This window comes from Carya illinoinensis, chromosome 7, assembly GCF_018687715.1.
Source record: "Carya illinoinensis cultivar Pawnee chromosome 7, C.illinoinensisPawnee_v1, whole genome shotgun sequence".
NCBI lineage: Eukaryota > Viridiplantae > Streptophyta > Magnoliopsida > Fagales > Juglandaceae > Carya > Carya illinoinensis.
The window spans coordinates 24,545,806-24,562,850 of NC_056758.1; the positions used below are offsets into that span (position 1 = coordinate 24,545,806).

The 17,045-nt window shown below is 32.9% G+C and overlaps 2 protein-coding genes and 1 long non-coding RNA gene across 3 annotated transcripts; all 3 read right to left on the bottom strand.

Moving 5' to 3' along the window:
* Nucleotides 1-4,384: 4,384 nt before the first annotated feature.
* On the bottom strand, nucleotides 4,385-4,843 carry LOC122315236. The gene is made up of 3 exons (XR_006243973.1): nucleotides 4,792-4,843; nucleotides 4,631-4,709; nucleotides 4,385-4,529 (listed from the first exon to the last, which is right to left on the bottom strand). It is a non-coding gene; the product is annotated as an uncharacterized LOC122315236 (long non-coding RNA).
* A 1,311-nt stretch (nucleotides 4,844-6,154) lies between these two features.
* Nucleotides 6,155-7,189, bottom strand: LOC122316253 (ATP-dependent DNA helicase PIF1-like). The gene has a single exon (XM_043132784.1). It carries the CDS (start codon nucleotides 7,187-7,189, stop codon nucleotides 6,155-6,157), a length of 1,035 nt encoding a protein of 344 aa, XP_042988718.1.
* Nucleotides 7,190-7,351: 162 nt separating this feature from the next.
* On the bottom strand, nucleotides 7,352-11,164 carry LOC122316254. Its single transcript, XM_043132785.1, has 4 exons — nucleotides 10,769-11,164; nucleotides 10,620-10,662; nucleotides 9,563-10,471; nucleotides 7,352-9,474 (listed from the first exon to the last, which is right to left on the bottom strand). The coding sequence occupies exons 1-4, from the start codon at nucleotides 11,162-11,164 to the stop codon at nucleotides 7,352-7,354; spliced, it is 3,471 nt and encodes a 1,156-aa protein (XP_042988719.1).
* Between the last annotated feature and the right edge of the window lie 5,881 nt (nucleotides 11,165-17,045).

The window sequence follows — 17,045 nt, forward strand, 5'->3', positions numbered from 1 at the left end:
CCAAACAGAACAAAAAAGAGAAAACCAAAGAAGACAACGGCCAAAATCTATTCTTACAGAGCTTTATCAACAAAAACGGAAACCCACATGTAAATTCTATGAGATATGGCAAAAAAAAGTAGAGAAAATAAGTGAGAGGAAAGAGAAGGTGAGGAGCGAAATGATAGGAGTCTGGGTGGGTAAATGGAGAACAGTTTTATTTCATGAGAGGAATGTGGGAGGTTTGTGTACGTGATAATACACACAAGGGAAACCCACATGCAATGTATTTGTGCTGAGAAGTGGATTCTCTCCCACCAAATGAAAACCAGGTGTCCTTAAAGCGGTTTTTGGTTTTGTTTTTTTGGTGAATTATGACTTGTTTGGATGGTCGACTAAGTATGTCTCCGACCCATTAGATCCCTAGATTAACTACTCTACTCGCAACACCATTAAGATGATATAACATCATATTTAATACATTAGACTACTCGTTCATTATTAATCAATCATTCAATTACAATATTGGCATTTAATATTTTTATTTTTTAAATTCTTTTTTAAATTTTTTTTATTTATTATTCATATACTAAATATTTAATAAAAAATAAAAAAATATTTGTTCATATATGGGTTTAAACCAGTATATATGAACAAATTTAGTAAAATGAGATCACTAATTAGCTTCCACCTATTCATTAATTAATGGTATGAACAGACAAGATCATACAAACAATGAAATTGTTTATAATGATAAAATCAAGATAATCATGATTAATTGTCAAGATCATCTTGTAAATATTAGTGTAAATATTAGTGTTTAATAATGAAAAGATCATCAGCACATGGAGGCCCCTTTCAGCTTTTGGACGCAAGGGAGAGTTTTCTTTTTCCTTTTTGAAAGACACGCATTTAGCTGTTTTGGACAATGGCAATATATTACAATAAAACTTTCAAAAGCTTGGCCATATCATCAAGCAAGTCAAATATTGTGAAAAAGAGAAAGAGATTTCTCAAAAAACACGTACCCACACGCGTGCGGAAAACAAAAGAAAAGAAAAACTATACCATTGACATATTTCATCGTTCTTCTTTTCTATTGTCCTCAATCATCCAGACGTCCTATCACCCTGCAAAACTACTGCTGCAACCAAATCTTTTCGCGGATTCATGATGACTTATAATCTATTACTGTATACCTTTAGTTATATTTGTATGATGTTTGGCCAATTACTTGACACCATTGTTTTCATTACAGAAGATAAAATTTAGTGGAAGATGGCAATCCACATGCAGTGTTTTTATTATTAATATTGTTATAATTGATTGAGATAAAGAAATTTTATATAAAGCCTCTTTATTTAAATCTATGACACAGCATGCAACAGCACAAGGATAGCAAAACTTTCTATCCACCTTAGTATATTAAATTCAATATTTTTGTCTATAAGACAAGCAAGGCTCGACCACCAACACACCATGTGATTTACGCGCATTATCGGCCCCATTCATCACCTAAAAGCTGGCCCACCAAGCCCACAAAGATAAGACCCCTCTACTTAGCGATATCTCATTGGCTATTGATTTTATTAAATTATTTTTCTCCATTCGTCGATTTCCACAAAAGTCAGTGTAATTCACATGCTTGGGCCCGCATTCCTTTATTTTAAAAAAATGTATTTAAAACATGAATTTATATTTGAAAGTGCCACGTATAATGTTTGTTCAATTATCTTACGCGCATTATCGGCCCCATTCACCACCTAAAAGCTGGCCCACCAAGCCCACAAAGATAAGACCCTCTACTTGGCGATATCCCATTGGCTATTAATTTTATTAAATTATTTTTCTTCATTCGTCGATTTCCACAAAAGTCAGTGTAATTCACATGCTTGGGCCCGCATTCCTTTATTTTAAGAAAATGTATTTAAAACATGGATTTATATTTGAAAGTGCCACGTATACTGTTTGTTTAATTATCCAACCACGTCACCTGTGATTTTTTTCTTAAATATATCTTATTTTATAGTTTTATAAAATGTCCAAGATCGGACACTTTTTTTTTTTAAATAAAATTAATTTTTTAATAATAAATTTTATTTTTTTATTTTTAAATGAAAGATACTTACAAAACTAATGACAACAGTTCTATTCCTTGTCCTCTTTATAATTATTTAGTTCTCTTAGGACCAATTTGTCAAAAGTTAAATTGTCTATATCAATGGTCTGATCATTAGGAAAAGTAGTTGAAATTAACAGTGTTTCAGTGAACATCTGATCGTGATCGAATGGCTGATAGGACTCTCTGCTGCTTTCTGAAAATTCTTCTTCTTGAAGACACGGCATACCACCCACCCGTCTTCGGTTTTATGTGCTGTCCCTAGCCAGCTAGCAAAGTCAAAGTTAGCTGCTGAAATTTGAACAAGCAAACAAAAGACTTGAAAAGAAAAAGAAAAAGAAAGGCTCTAAAACCTCCGGCGAGATCTCGGATCTTTCGTGACTGACGAGATCGGCGACGAAAACAGCATGGACCCGCGAGATCTCGGATCTTCCGTGACCGAGGAGATCGGCGACGAAAACAACGGAGGGTCCATGCTTGCCCTTCCGAAATAACTCTTAACATAAAACAGCCATCAAGAATCTTAAGAGAAAAACGTGAGATGGAGAAAGTAGCACTGAAGCTCCTAAGTCGACGAACTGCACCGAAGTGGTCACCGCTTCCTTGAACGACCGCGTCGAGATCAGGGTCTTGGGTGACATCGGTGCTATCAGCCCCTTTTTGGCCTTCGACCGCCATTTCCACCACCACCCACGGTCAAAACTTGTTTCCCTTAGCTTCAAAAACATCCTTTTGCAGGTGAGCAATCTTCTGGTTAGTAAAAAGTTCGGACTTTTTGGTGGGGTGGAGTGGATCTTGAAGCTTTGGCAGAGAGCTGGGTTCGTGAGCTTCAGAGAGAGAGAGAGAGAGAGAGATGAGAGAAGAGAGAGACAAAGAGAAGAAGAATCAAGAAAAATAGAAAAGTAGAAAGAAAAATATAAAGAACCAACCCTGACACAGTTACTAAAAACCAAAAAATCCTTATATAAAGGGACACAAAGGAAGAAAACAAAAGGTTAAAAAAGTAACTATGCAATAAAAACGGAAGAAAAAAAATGGAACGCAACAATTCACTGCTCATTCCTGTTTATTCCTGTAGAAGCGCGTAGATTATAAATGTAAAACTTTTCCATGAAAGTAAATAATAGTATAAAAGAAAAATACAGCAATTGTATTAAAATAACTGTATGTCTGAGAAATTAGAACATAACAAGTTATTTTCTACAACAATAATAGATTGTGGCACCCAAAGACATGGACCATAGTTGAAAGTCTGATGTACAATCTTCACTGTTAAATCAACACAAAATGATAAAAAAATATATATATATGAGTAGTTTGATGTTTTTACTCTGATCCATCATTTTGTGTCATCCTGTACAGCATTAATAGAGACGACATTGAAATTCTTGAACTGCTTTTGGTTGAGTCGATCGAGGTCTGCAAGAAGTTCAATCTTCCACTCTTTCTGTGAAACTTGTGCAACAAGATTTTCTATATATGACAAATGTTCCTGCAAAGGGAATTTTTAATTATAATTGCATAATTAATAAAAATTTAAATAACTTATATGCTAAAAATTTATGTCTTCTAAATTAACACAAATTTTTGAATGCAATGTTTTTAATTAAATTACTATGCATGTTATAAATAAAAATAAAATTGACATAATAGACAAGTATATAAAGATCAATTTCAACGATTTTTGTTATAATTTACTTTTAAAAGTTTTTTTAATATAAACCTCAATGTATTTATAGATAATGTATTAAATATGTTAAAAATTTTGAGATAGATTTTTTTACTCGCAACAATAAAGCGAATGGAAAATAAGAAGATGTACATCTCCAGTATGATTCATAAGCTCAACTGCTGAACAACCGAATGCTTCTTCTACAACTTCACCAAACATAACAACAGATAGTCTTCCTGTATTATCGTCGAGTTCAACATATGCTCCGCAGCTATAAATTTGTTGGAAATATCATTTTAAGTTAGAATCAATAAAAACTATACATTAAATCTATTACATAAATTATCAAATAAAAGATTTGAAAGATACATACCGTGGTTGGGAAATGCTTTCGTGTTTGCAATGGTAACAAAGGAATGTATCATTGTAATCATATCCAGTTCCTTTATTACAGCCAATACATGACATGTAAAAAAATATCTGGCGCAAATCAACCACAATTATGTTCGCCTTTATCCAAAATTTTGTTTTCTGCATCACATTAGTTAGAGACAATTTTTTAGAAGAATTGATTGTATAAATATTTGAATCTATTACTAAGAATAGGATTTTACCGCCATGGGTTGCAAACTTTTGATGAATTCAGCAACATCACAATTCTTGATTATTTCCCGAATGCCAACAGAAGATAGAGATGCAGATGGGTGTGTCAAGTTTTTTGCAATAATACTCTTGAGTAATAAATCATTAATCGCTGCCCTTAAAATTCATAAAAACAAATACAAAATAAGAAATAAAAATATGAAAATTTCAATATTCAAATTGTATGAAACAAATAATGACTTATTTGTAATGATTACCACTCTTGCAATGAAGTTGCCTCAGGAATAACAGGATTGATCATAAATTTACTTTTCGGACGTGATGATAGAGATAATCCTTCATTAGAAATAGGCATCATAATTAATGCAAGCATATATAATGTAAAAGAAAATATAAGATTGTTAATTATTAAAAATACCATTATAAGAACCAACTCTTATTTTGGTTCCAAGTATAATTGGCTTTGTCTCTATCATTTCCGAGATTTTTTTGCATTCATCTTGCACGAATCGACCCCACATAGTTAAACATATGTGGTTTAAGCTACAAAATTGGAATAAAAAAAAAAAGAATTAGCAAAATATGCAATAAATAAAAATTGGAACATAATTCAAAAATAGTGAACTATTAAAAAAATATTTTTACCCTTGATCGATAACATATATCTCTTGAATAGTTGTTGGTCCATGTGCTAAAGTTATCTCTCTACATGGCTTGATTTGGATTGCAACAGCTAAAATGTCTGACAAATAAGATTTAAATTTTTAGTATATTGATAATTAAATATTCTAAAGTAAAGAGTGAATTACCTATTTCTGCAATTGAATTCTTGTAGGCATCTAATTCATTGAATGGAATGAGTTGGTACTTTGGTGGCTCCAATTGTCCTTCATCCTTTGGAACTTCCTCAATTATCGTTTTAGCATTTAAGATCCATTGATATTCATATGTTTCAATTCTATACTTCGGATCCAATGGCTTCACATATGCATTACTGATGTAATATGACTGGAAAATGTGCAAAGTATCTTGTCGCGAGTCAATATCTTTATCAAATATTGTAGCTTGCAGCTGATTTCCCTGTATAATATAAAAAATTGTAACAGATAATTTACAAAAAATAAATTGTAATAAATAATTGACTATAATGATTTTCTTTGATTTTAAATTGTTTTGAGTTATGTGTAAAATTTTTGTTTTTAAATGTGTTACAGGAAGATAACTAAATTAATAGAACATCGTCGACATTTATATAAGGAAGCCAAAGATTTAAAAAGTCAAACATCAAAAGACCCAACAAATTAGCAGTAAAAAAACAAAATAAAAAACAAAACTCAATAGATAGAATGCAAAAATAACAAAATCATTTACCAGTTTTTAATCCACTAAAAAAAATATAGAACAATAGATAGAAATAAATATTATAGCTCTGGATCAATCAATGTTAGGCTTTGGTACTTCACTGGTGAGCGTTGGCCTGTTCGTTTGGGTGACTTTTCTGCCACAATCATTTTGATTTTCCAGTCTCTTGTACTTGGAGTGATATCTTTTATTGATGTATAAACCGTCCGCATCTTTAAAGTTGTTCATACACAAAAATATTAAATGTGTAAGTATAGTCAACATAATATTAAATAAAAAAAATTGCAAAGAGAATTTAAGAGTATAATAAATTAAAAAATACAATACTAAATATACAGAAAAGAAAATTCTATTAAGTGCACAATGTTGTTGAAGTAATTAAACTGAAATTATACAATCGAATCATTACCTATTTAACATTAATCTGAAGATGCTAATCTTAATAATTCTGTATAGACAATATTTTTTGTGTAGTTCTTTTCTGATCGCTCAGTTGACACTGGCCATATTAAAATCCTTACTGTAGATGCAGTCTTTGCCCTTGATAAAGCCACATATAATTGACCGTGTGAGAAAACAGGTTGAGGTAAATATATTCCAACAAAATCCAATGTTTGCCCTTGTGACTTATTTATAGTCATTGCAAAACTTAATCTGATAGGGAACTGAGTTCGTTTGAATGAGAAGCCACTATTTTCATCAACATTTGGTAAGAATGGGATCCTTGGAATAAAGACCATTTTTCCGCTGTGATGCCCAACTACGATTTTTGCATCAATGACATTTTGATCAAAAGCCTGACAAATTAGACGTGTTCCGTTGCATAGTCCTTCTGAAGGATTAATGTTTCTAAGCAGCATGATAGGACAGTTTATCTTCAGTAACAATTCATGAGGAGGAAGTCCATTTGGGGTTAGAGTATTTAAAAAATCTTCCATAATTGACTGTTCAGATGTATCTATTGCTTCATCAAAGCTATAATATCGCTTAAGCTCACCAGGAAATCTATGAATTAGCAATGCATTTATTTCATCAACATAACTGTTCTTTGGTGTTAATATGGCCCGATTCATCATAGCTGAAATATTTATTGAATATTCATGAATATCATGGAAAACAGCATCTATTAAATGATCCAAAGAAGTACAGCCATCTTCGTAAGGAACAAGCATGCCATCAAGAATTTTTATAGTTTCATCAACTGTGATTGGTGGCATTCCGTTGCCCAATTCTAACACATATTCTGAAAAGACTGGATCCAATCTTGCTCGCATATTTTCAGTCAAATGAAACTTGATCAATGTAGGCCACAAGTAAGAAGAAACCAAACTGGCGTCAACATGTTCTTGTCTTGTTCCTTTACGAACCACAGGTAAAACCTGGCGAAAATCTCCACCAAAAACGACAACTTTTCCACCGAATGTTAACTCTGAATCATTAATGTCTCGTAGCATTTTATCTAATGCTTGAATATGTTGTTTTCTTGACATAGGGGCCTCATCCCATATAATTAACCTTGCCACACGTAGTAACTTTGCGATGGCACTTTGTTTACTGACACAACATATGCTATGTTCATCAGTATCTAGTGGAATCTTAAAGCGCGAGTGTGCTGTTCAACCTCCAGGAAGGATGGATGCAGCAACACCAGATGAAGCAGTTGCAAGTGCGACTAATTTTCTTGATCTTACTGCGGCAAGAAGTGCCTTGTACAGGAATGTCTTCCCCGTCCCAGCAGGGCCGTCGACAAAGAATGTAGCAGCTTCATTAGAAAAAACCTTTTCCAAAACTGAATTATAGACATGTCGTTGTTTACTATTAAGGGCTTCTAATGCAACAATATCTTCTTCTGGAATTTCAACAGCCAATTCATCATCAATTTCCCTAGATTCGAGTTGGTCTTCACCAAAACAAATGTTGTCATCAAGAAGATGGAACGAATTAATGTCTTTCCCCATTGATTCAAGTGTAAAAGAGATTGAGCGCAAAACTTGCATTCTTACATCCGACATAGAATTTTCAGTCGACCTAAAATCAACTGACATATCTTGCTTAAAACATTCCCAAAGCTCTCTCGGATTGGTTGGATTACAATAAACCAAAATAGTTGCAAATAGTCGTCTCAAACTGGATGGCATTTGATATAGAGATGCTTCATGTAAACAATCTTGTAAGCTACTGTCTCTTTGTAGCAAACCATGCATAGTTGCTGCCTCACGAAATGTTGGAGCCACGACACCATCAACTGTTCTAAGATCTTCAAACGACAAAGGTCCTCTTACATGATTTAGCAATATCCGCAGATAATACCTCTCACCTTCAAATGGATTTGCTGTAATAATTCGACCTATAACAGTTTTTTTTTTCCGACGAGTCCACTCTTTGTATTGTTGGCTCCAAACATAAAATTCTGGAAATTCTTTGTATAACAATGTCCTGGCATTTTCATCTACTTGGTTTAATGCAAAGAATTCTGTTAACATTGATTTTGCAGATCGATCAGAGTTGAGAACATTGATTAAGTCTTCATTTGCTCGAAAAGTTACTTGGTGTTTATCCTCAAGATGTAAATGTAAGCTATATACTGATGGGTACATTTCATTAACAATGAAGCCGTATATTCTCCACATAGCTTCAGGTGGAGCAATCCATCGGGCCGATTGGAATTGTTGGATTTCGTCAATTTGTTGATTGGTTTGTTCGGAAACCAAATTGAAAGCAACACGATCATGCCCTTTGTAAACGTACTTATAAAGATATTTGACTACTTTTATCGTAGAACAAATCTCCACATTAATGTGACAGTCAAATGTTGCAAGCAAATATGGATTATATGGAACGACCCAACGGTTATCCAAATTATGGCCTCTCAGTTTGACAGTTATTCCATTGTCAGAACGCTTATATATTGGGAAGCAATCATTTCCAACAGTCGTACTTGATGCATAACTTTTTGGATATTGGCTTTTGCAACAACCATTTTTTTTCATGCAAACATTTGCTGGATTCAACACTCCACATGGTCCATGCATCATATGCTTGATAACAGCATTATGCAAGTGCAAATTTGTATTTTTATCAGGTATTTCTGCCGATACGATCTCATCAAAAGATTCAGGCGCATAGAGTTTCCAATTCCTCTGTAATATAATTAAAAAATGCGCATGTGGAAGCCCTCTTTTTTGGTGCTCAATAACATAAACATATGCCGAGACTTTTCCAAATATCTGCTGCTTGAATAATCGATCCTTTAATTCTTCTAATTTTGCACGAAAGACCCGAGCAACCAAATCAGGCCGATTTTGACTCTCCTCATGCAGGCGTAATTCATTTGAAATTTCTTGCCAGTTTGGATTGCACGTCATTGTTAAAAAAATGTCTGGTTTACCATAACGCTGAACTAAAGCCATTGCTTCCATATATCTTTTTCGCATATCTCTTGGACCCCCAATAAATGACGAAGGCAGAATAATCCGTTTTCCAACATTAGAAGCATCAGTTTCCCCAAGTGTAATGGTATCAACAATACCTTGATATAACTCAGATCGAATATGTTGTTGTTTGCTACGGAAATAATCTAATCTTGACGTCTCGATCTTAACATACATATCGACAACAAATTGTTGCAATAGGCGACCAGACAGTAACAAAATTGATCTGACATTTTCTCTGATTTGTAACTTGTAGCAATAATATTCACGACACGAAACAATTGGATCCTTCCTTCTTCTGTTCAATGCTGCAAAAGTTGTTGGGGAATGAAATATTATAAAATTGGATTTCTATAAACTAAGTACAAAATGAGAAGATTAAGATTACACTATAACCTCGATGTTCTCTTCTAAGTAATTCTTTTGCTGATATTGATCGGTGAGGATCTATTGATCGGGTTGTTTCGTTACTTGTTAATGTGCTTCCTCTATTGACCCTTTGAATGCCTTGGTGCCAACCAGTATCGCCAAGAGAAAATAACAACGGATACTGAAGTGCATCATAGCAGCCAAAATAATATTGAACTATATGACTTCCACCAGAATGACTAAAGACATAAATGTCTCGTCCTCTTAGCTGATCTGCATCTTCATTTTCAACCCATATTGCTGCAACTTGTGAAGATGTCGGGACATTGAATACATGTTGATCTAGACCAACATCTGATCTTATATGGATTACTTGATTTTCCAAATTTGACAAATCACCAAGAGATCGAAAGAACAAAGAATATGGATTGATGTGAAGAATATCGATGAGTTGAGCTATAATTGATGGATTCATTCTGTCTGAATCAGAAATGCGATTTTCTAATTCATGCTCCGTATCATAGAAATACAATTGAAGATAAGAAGGACGACCATTTAAAGGGATTAAATTATTGATATAGTGATAGATCTGTCCCTGAGTTCGAAAGGTATAAATTCCTCTATTTCGTCTGCAAAGATCTTCATCGAATTTAACTCCAAAAGATGTAAACGCGAACTTGTTATTATAAGTCCGAACATAGGTCTTAAAATGCGTAGATTCATCTGTGTTAGATGTGAAAAGATCATAAAGTTGATCAGGGACGGCATTTGTGGCCAAAGAAATTGTCCCATCAGCATAACAAAATCCGTTTGTTTCATGATAGAATCGCTTTGCTTTACAATGTCTGCAACAAGGCACATACGGCAAAGAATATGCTTCAGATGGCACGACTTGTAATAATTGCCTAAGTCCAGCAGAGCGGCGATGCCCCTCACCTATTGATTTCAAAAGTGAATATAAGACAATAGGTGTAAACTCATCGATTGTTTTTTGAATGATTTGACCAAGAACACTATTGGAAGAGTGACAAGAGTTGACAATGGAATCAGAAGAATGAATAATATAATTATACTGGTTTCTTACCCCTACAAGGTGGCGATATACTTGTTTCAAAACTTGACTGTTCCTGAACAACACATGGAGCTTATTTGAATAGAATGTTCCCAAATTTCAATGAAAAAGAACAGAAGGATGTTTGAATACGAAAGATGACAAAATAATTTCAGGAAAACCTGTTGAATCAGAAACTGATTAGAGACGGTTGTTTCATCTATGTATATATTTCCTGATTTACGTGTCAGAAAATCCATAGAATGACTCGGACAATTTGAACGATCTGTCACATTGTTTAATGACGAAGTTGCCTCTGAATCAACCACATAGAGATTTACACCAGGAGGAACACATACTTCATGAGATGAAATCAGTTCACCAATGTCAATATCAGAATGGAAAATCCGTTGTCTCTTTGACACCTTTTGTAGAACAGTAAAGTCTTGAATGATGTTTATATGTTGGACATCATCATTTGAACGTTCATCAATTGATATAGTCAGTTGATCACCATCAAACGAAGTTGAATCTTTTAATTGGAGAGAATCGCTGCTAGATGCCTTTTTTTTTAGCATATATTTCTCCCCGTTTTCTACGGAGTTCTTCCTTTTTCTCTTCTGGTAAATCTTTATACGGGATATTCTCCGCCCGTTGTTTTCTTTGATCTTCAAAAAATAGTCTCCAAACTTAACTTTTACAAAACTAATATTACTATTTCAAAACAAATGCTACATAACTTATTAACACAAGCTTACCACTACTCATTATGTTAACGAAGCAAATGATTCTTCCAAAAGTTGGATACTGTTCCACACAACCAAAAGAATGATTTTCAATGAAGACCTTGTACAAAGATTTTTGTTTGGAACTTTTGAAACATAGAAGATGATTTAGTGAGAAAATGTTATAGGGTCAAAATCCCAAACACAACTCAGCACCATTAAAAAACTAATCAACATGCTGTGTTATGGGACCGGCTTATTAGAGGCTGATTTTCTTAATCAAGGGTTAATTTTCCTGCAATACTCGCAGAGAAAGATATTATTTAACGTACACGAAATTAAGAGCTTGTCGGCGCCGTTGGTGAATTATATATTGAGAAGTGTCGCGTCTAAAAGTTTCATAAAAATAAATTTCTAAATTAATATAATTTTTTAAATCTATTTTATAATAAAATTAATTTTACAATCTCATATATCATATCAAATTATATCAGCTTGTAAGTTTACTTTTGTATAATTTATTTATATATAAAATATTTTTCTTATATATATATACATATAATATGTGTGGTGCATGATTAATTGGTCCAAAACAAAGAGCTAACAACTAAAGAAAAATAAATCTTAGGTCCAATCCAATTGACTTTTAGCACCAAAATGTGATGATGATCATGGAAGCAGCTAGCTAATTGCAAACCACCACGTACGTACATGGTCGATGGAGGATCGGATGGGTTTAATTTCTTAGTGAGGGAAAGACCATATATATGAAAAAGCTGATGAGAGTTGGGAGGGTTTTAATAATTAAGGCAAACATATATTATTAAATAAAATCACTCAAAGCTTTGAGTGATTAATGATACATTATCAATTTAGATAATGATGAAGAAATATTATTTTATAAACTTTAGTTTATAAAATAATATTCTATCTTAATTCCTCTCAGTGTTTTATGCACTTTGATTAATTAATGATACCTTATCATTTTATATAATGATGAAAAAAATATTATTTTATAAACTTTAGTTTATAAAATAATATTCTATCTTAATTTCTCTTAGTGTTTTATTAAAGTGTTTATTTTAAATAAAATACTTACGCGTTTTCAAATCATCTTAATTCCTCTCAGTGTTTTATGCACTTTGATTAATTAATGATACCTTATCATTTTATATAATGATGAAAAAAATATTATTTTATAAACCTTAGTTTATAAAATAATATTCTATCTTAATTTCTCTTAGTGTTTTATTAAAGTGTTTATTTTAACTAAAATACTTACGCGTTTTCAAATCAGTGTTTTAACTCATCGTTAGATCTTTTTGAAGATCCTGAAACGTAGGACTGATATTAAATACCCAGGCCCCTACCCTTTAATAAAACACTAGGACTGATATTAAGTCTTTTTCTCTTTTTCTTTTCTTTCTTATTAAATACCCAGGCCCCTACCCTTTCCCTTAAGTCTTTTTCTCATTTTCTTTTCTTTCTTTCTCCCTTTTCTCTCTCCCTCGTGAAGCTTCCAGCCGATCACTGTGCATGAACTTCCTCCACCGTTCGGTCTAAGCTCCAGACGGCGCCACCTCCAGCCGCCGTGCTTCACCTCCCTCACCGGCGAACACAACCTCACCGGTGGTGTGCTTTACCGGCCACCCGATCTCTCTCTTTTCTCTTACAAACAAATGGGTCTTCAACCCTTTTTCACCTCTTTGGACCACCATACACGGCCGAAACGGTCACCAAGCACCACCAACTAAACCACCATGTCAAGAGCTTCCTCCCCATGTCCTTCTTTCTCCCTAACTCTCACTCTTTCTCCGATGGGTCTCCACACACACACGTTCGGTTGCACTGCCGTGCACCACCGTACACGGCCACCCATGGTGTTTCACCACCACCACCTTGTTCCTCTTATCACCACGAACTTCCCCAAGAAATTGCATGGCCAACGGAGCTATGTAGAGCTCTCACTCTCCCTCACTCTCCAAGGCCGAGAATAGCTTCAAACGGCCGATCCGCCGCCGTGAGCCACCGTATGGCCACCACCTCGCCACCACAGCTCCACCACATGTTCCTCTACCTTTCCCTAGCTTCCCATGAAGTTCTATGACATATATTATTAAATAAAATCAAAGTTTATGATCCCTAATGGAAAATAAGTAATGAAATTACGTACCCCGCCCATAACAAAAGCAAGCAAAAGATCTTTTAGCGTTCAAGCTTTGAATTTATGTGATATTGGAGACATATTTCAATAGCTAGCTTTCAAAGATTGGGGGGCCTCCCTTGTCTCTTTGGTGGGAAGCATATGTTTCATCATATTCTATTATTATTAATTATTAATAATAATACTTAATCAACGTGCATTGCATTTCGATTATATACTGAGGAGTCAATAGAATGGTAATCCAAATATTGTATTCAAATATATTTGAATGAAAGTTTGATGTATACTTTAAATCAACAAGGAAATGAAGATAAGAAAATAACACATGAAATGGAAAAATACCATGAAAATGGAACTTATAAAAAGCGTAGATCGATATCACATATCAAAATTCTTGAATAAAATATTTCTCAAAATTAATTTGCCATTCAAAGCAAGGATCCACAAAAAAATTATAAGTAGGGACCAGCAAAAAGAGATATATAATATATATATAAAGGCACTTACAGGTCTTGAAATGAACAATAGAGAGTCTTTTATATATTTAGATCTCTTGATGAGGACAATTCCTGTCTAGACACAAAAGGCATTGTAAGTTTTAATTGTATTATATATATATATACATATATATACACAGGCAGATTATGTGTAGGCAGATTTTCCTTACCATAAAAAAAAAATAAAACTAAGGAAATACGTACCTTCTGAAACAAAAGCCGAATCAGCTATGCGAGACCAAGTTAGAAGTGAACACAAATTCTGAAACAAAAACCGAATCAGCTATGCGAGACTAAGTTAGAAGTGAACACAAATGAGCCATAAAGACCGTTTTAAGGTGCCTGTTATTCTTAATCATCCAGACGTCCTATCATCCTGTCAAACTACTGCTGCAACCAAATCTCTTTACGGATTCATGATGACTTATAATCTATTATTGTAGTCATATTTGTATGACATTTGCCTGATGAATTTTTGTTGCTTTTCATGTTTGTTTCCTATAAGGTAGGCCAGTACGTACGCAGTGCAATAATTCAACATCGATCATGATAATGATTCCATATTTTTATAACTATTATTATATCTATATGTAACATATTTTTTGCATGAGAATAATGCTTTTACATATCATGGATTATTTTGAAACTTATCATGGATTATTTTAAGAAGTCTTTATAGTGAAAATATCAAAAGCAAAGGAACATTCATATCTTGTGTGTACAAGTAGGATAGATATTGTGAGATTGATATGAGTCATGATTGGTTTGAGAAATTACGTGCAGCTCCCGACCATGGGGCTATATATACATAGGATTTATATACCACGTATCCCCCATTTACCAAGCTTAGGATTTATTATATATATTAATAAAAAATTTAAAAAATAAATATATATATTTTTATTTAAGTAGAGAGTCTTTTATATATTTAGATTTCTTGATGAAGTCTGTAAATTGATATATTAAAACTTAGTTCAATAATTTATTTCAAGAAGTCGATATCTAATATCAACAACTAAGTTAATTTATATTATATAGATGTATATATATTAGCTATACATGATGATGATAAGATCAAAACGAAACGATCGATATATATCAGCTCTTTGTCTTGTCACGTGGCAAGGCTAGCAGTTACATTGTAGAATCAACCGCCCGTTTTCGAGATCAAATAATATTATATTAAAGTAATAGATTATAACTTTCGATATATTAAAACTTGATATATTAAAACTTAATTCAATAATTTAAAATGCATGGGTGTGTGCCAGCTATTGATGCTCTCTGTCATCAAATAAAATAAAATAAGTGAGAAGATGCGATTAGACTCGGCAACCAAACAAAGCATCTTCACATGGCATCAACTCCAAAATAGTTTCATTGTCACATGGTTTGAAATTTAATCATAGACTAAAGGTTACTTTCGATATAGTACGTAGCAATCAACTAACATTAAAGAATGATTTTGGTCATAGTGATGTTGCATTAAATGACAAAAATGAGAGATCTTGCATTAGATTTGTTTCCCAAATTATGTTAATTCCCAAAATTTGGTGGACAATGGGTAATAATATAATAGAGAAGTGGCCTTCGAGACATGATCTACGTCATAGATATATTTTTTTATTATTAGAAAAGATAATACCGCCATTTCATTATAATAACCAAGAAATACAATGAGGTGAATCCTCCGTGATTACGATGAGTTTAAATAAAATAAAATAAGTGAGAAGATGCGATTAGACTCGGCAACCGAACAAAGCATCTTCACATGGCATCAACTCCAGAATAGTTTCATTGTCACATGGTTTGAAATTTAATCATAGACTAAAGGTTACTTTCAATATAGTACGTAGCAATCAACTAACATTAAAGAATGATTTTGGTCATAGTGATGTTGCATTAAATGACAAAAATGAGAGATCTTGCATTAGATTTGTTTCCCAAATTATGTTAATTCCCAAAATTTGGTGGACAATGGGTAATAATATAATAGAGAAGTGGCCTTCGAGAGATGATCTACGTCATAGATATATTTTTTTATTATTAGAAAAGATAATACCACCATTTCATTATAATAACCAAGAAATACAATGAGGTGAATCCTCCGTGATTACGATGAGTTTAGAAATGGTAAAAATATCTTTTACAAGTAAGTGAGTAATTGTGTTGCTGTCCCTGAGAAATATCTCACTTTACAAAATATTTAAGACAAGATCTTGGGCCATACATGAACATATACTATAAAAAAATAAAAAAAAAATAAATAGATTTTTGTGACTAATTTATTATAATAAAAAAAATATTCACAATTAAAATTAATTATAAGTAATCTTTTTGTTATAATAAATTAATTTTAAAAATCTATTTTTCTTATAGTGATATGGGTACTATTCCAAGCTTAATTTTCTTCTTATAAGGTCTTTGTAGCTTGCAAACAGTCCCCTTCGAATGCAATCTTTGATAATCTCAGATCCAGTGTTAGTTGGGCAGCACAAGTGCTCCATATGAATGCGCTGGAAGGGGTCCAGGAAACATCTTTTCTTACCTACGTGATAGATAGAAAGAAGGGTAGAGGTGGCATTATAATATAGAAAATAATAGAATTATTACTTCACTACAATCTATTTATTACTTTTTTAATATTTAATTTTTTTTAATTTTTATTTTATTTAATAATTAAAGAAGCGAGTATAAATAAAAATATGTACTAATTTATATATTCATATTAATTTTTTTATATTTAAATTTTAAATTAATATTATTTTTAATAAAATTTATTTTTTAACTAATCATATTAAATTAATATACATGTTAATACATACTTACGTTTACAATTAAATTTTTTCTATATTATAAACTCCAGTTAATGTGGTGTGGAATATGAGATATGTCAGTGTCAGGTTGTTGATCCCAATGTTGTTTTAATTAAAACGCGAATGGTAGGGATCATTGGATTTCTCCCGTCCACACTGCCCCTGGCCGTCTTCCCATCAGACATCAATCAATGGAACAGGTGGCGCTATCAAATGGAGACTTTAAATGTGGAAAGTCTAAATATGGTGGGCCTATT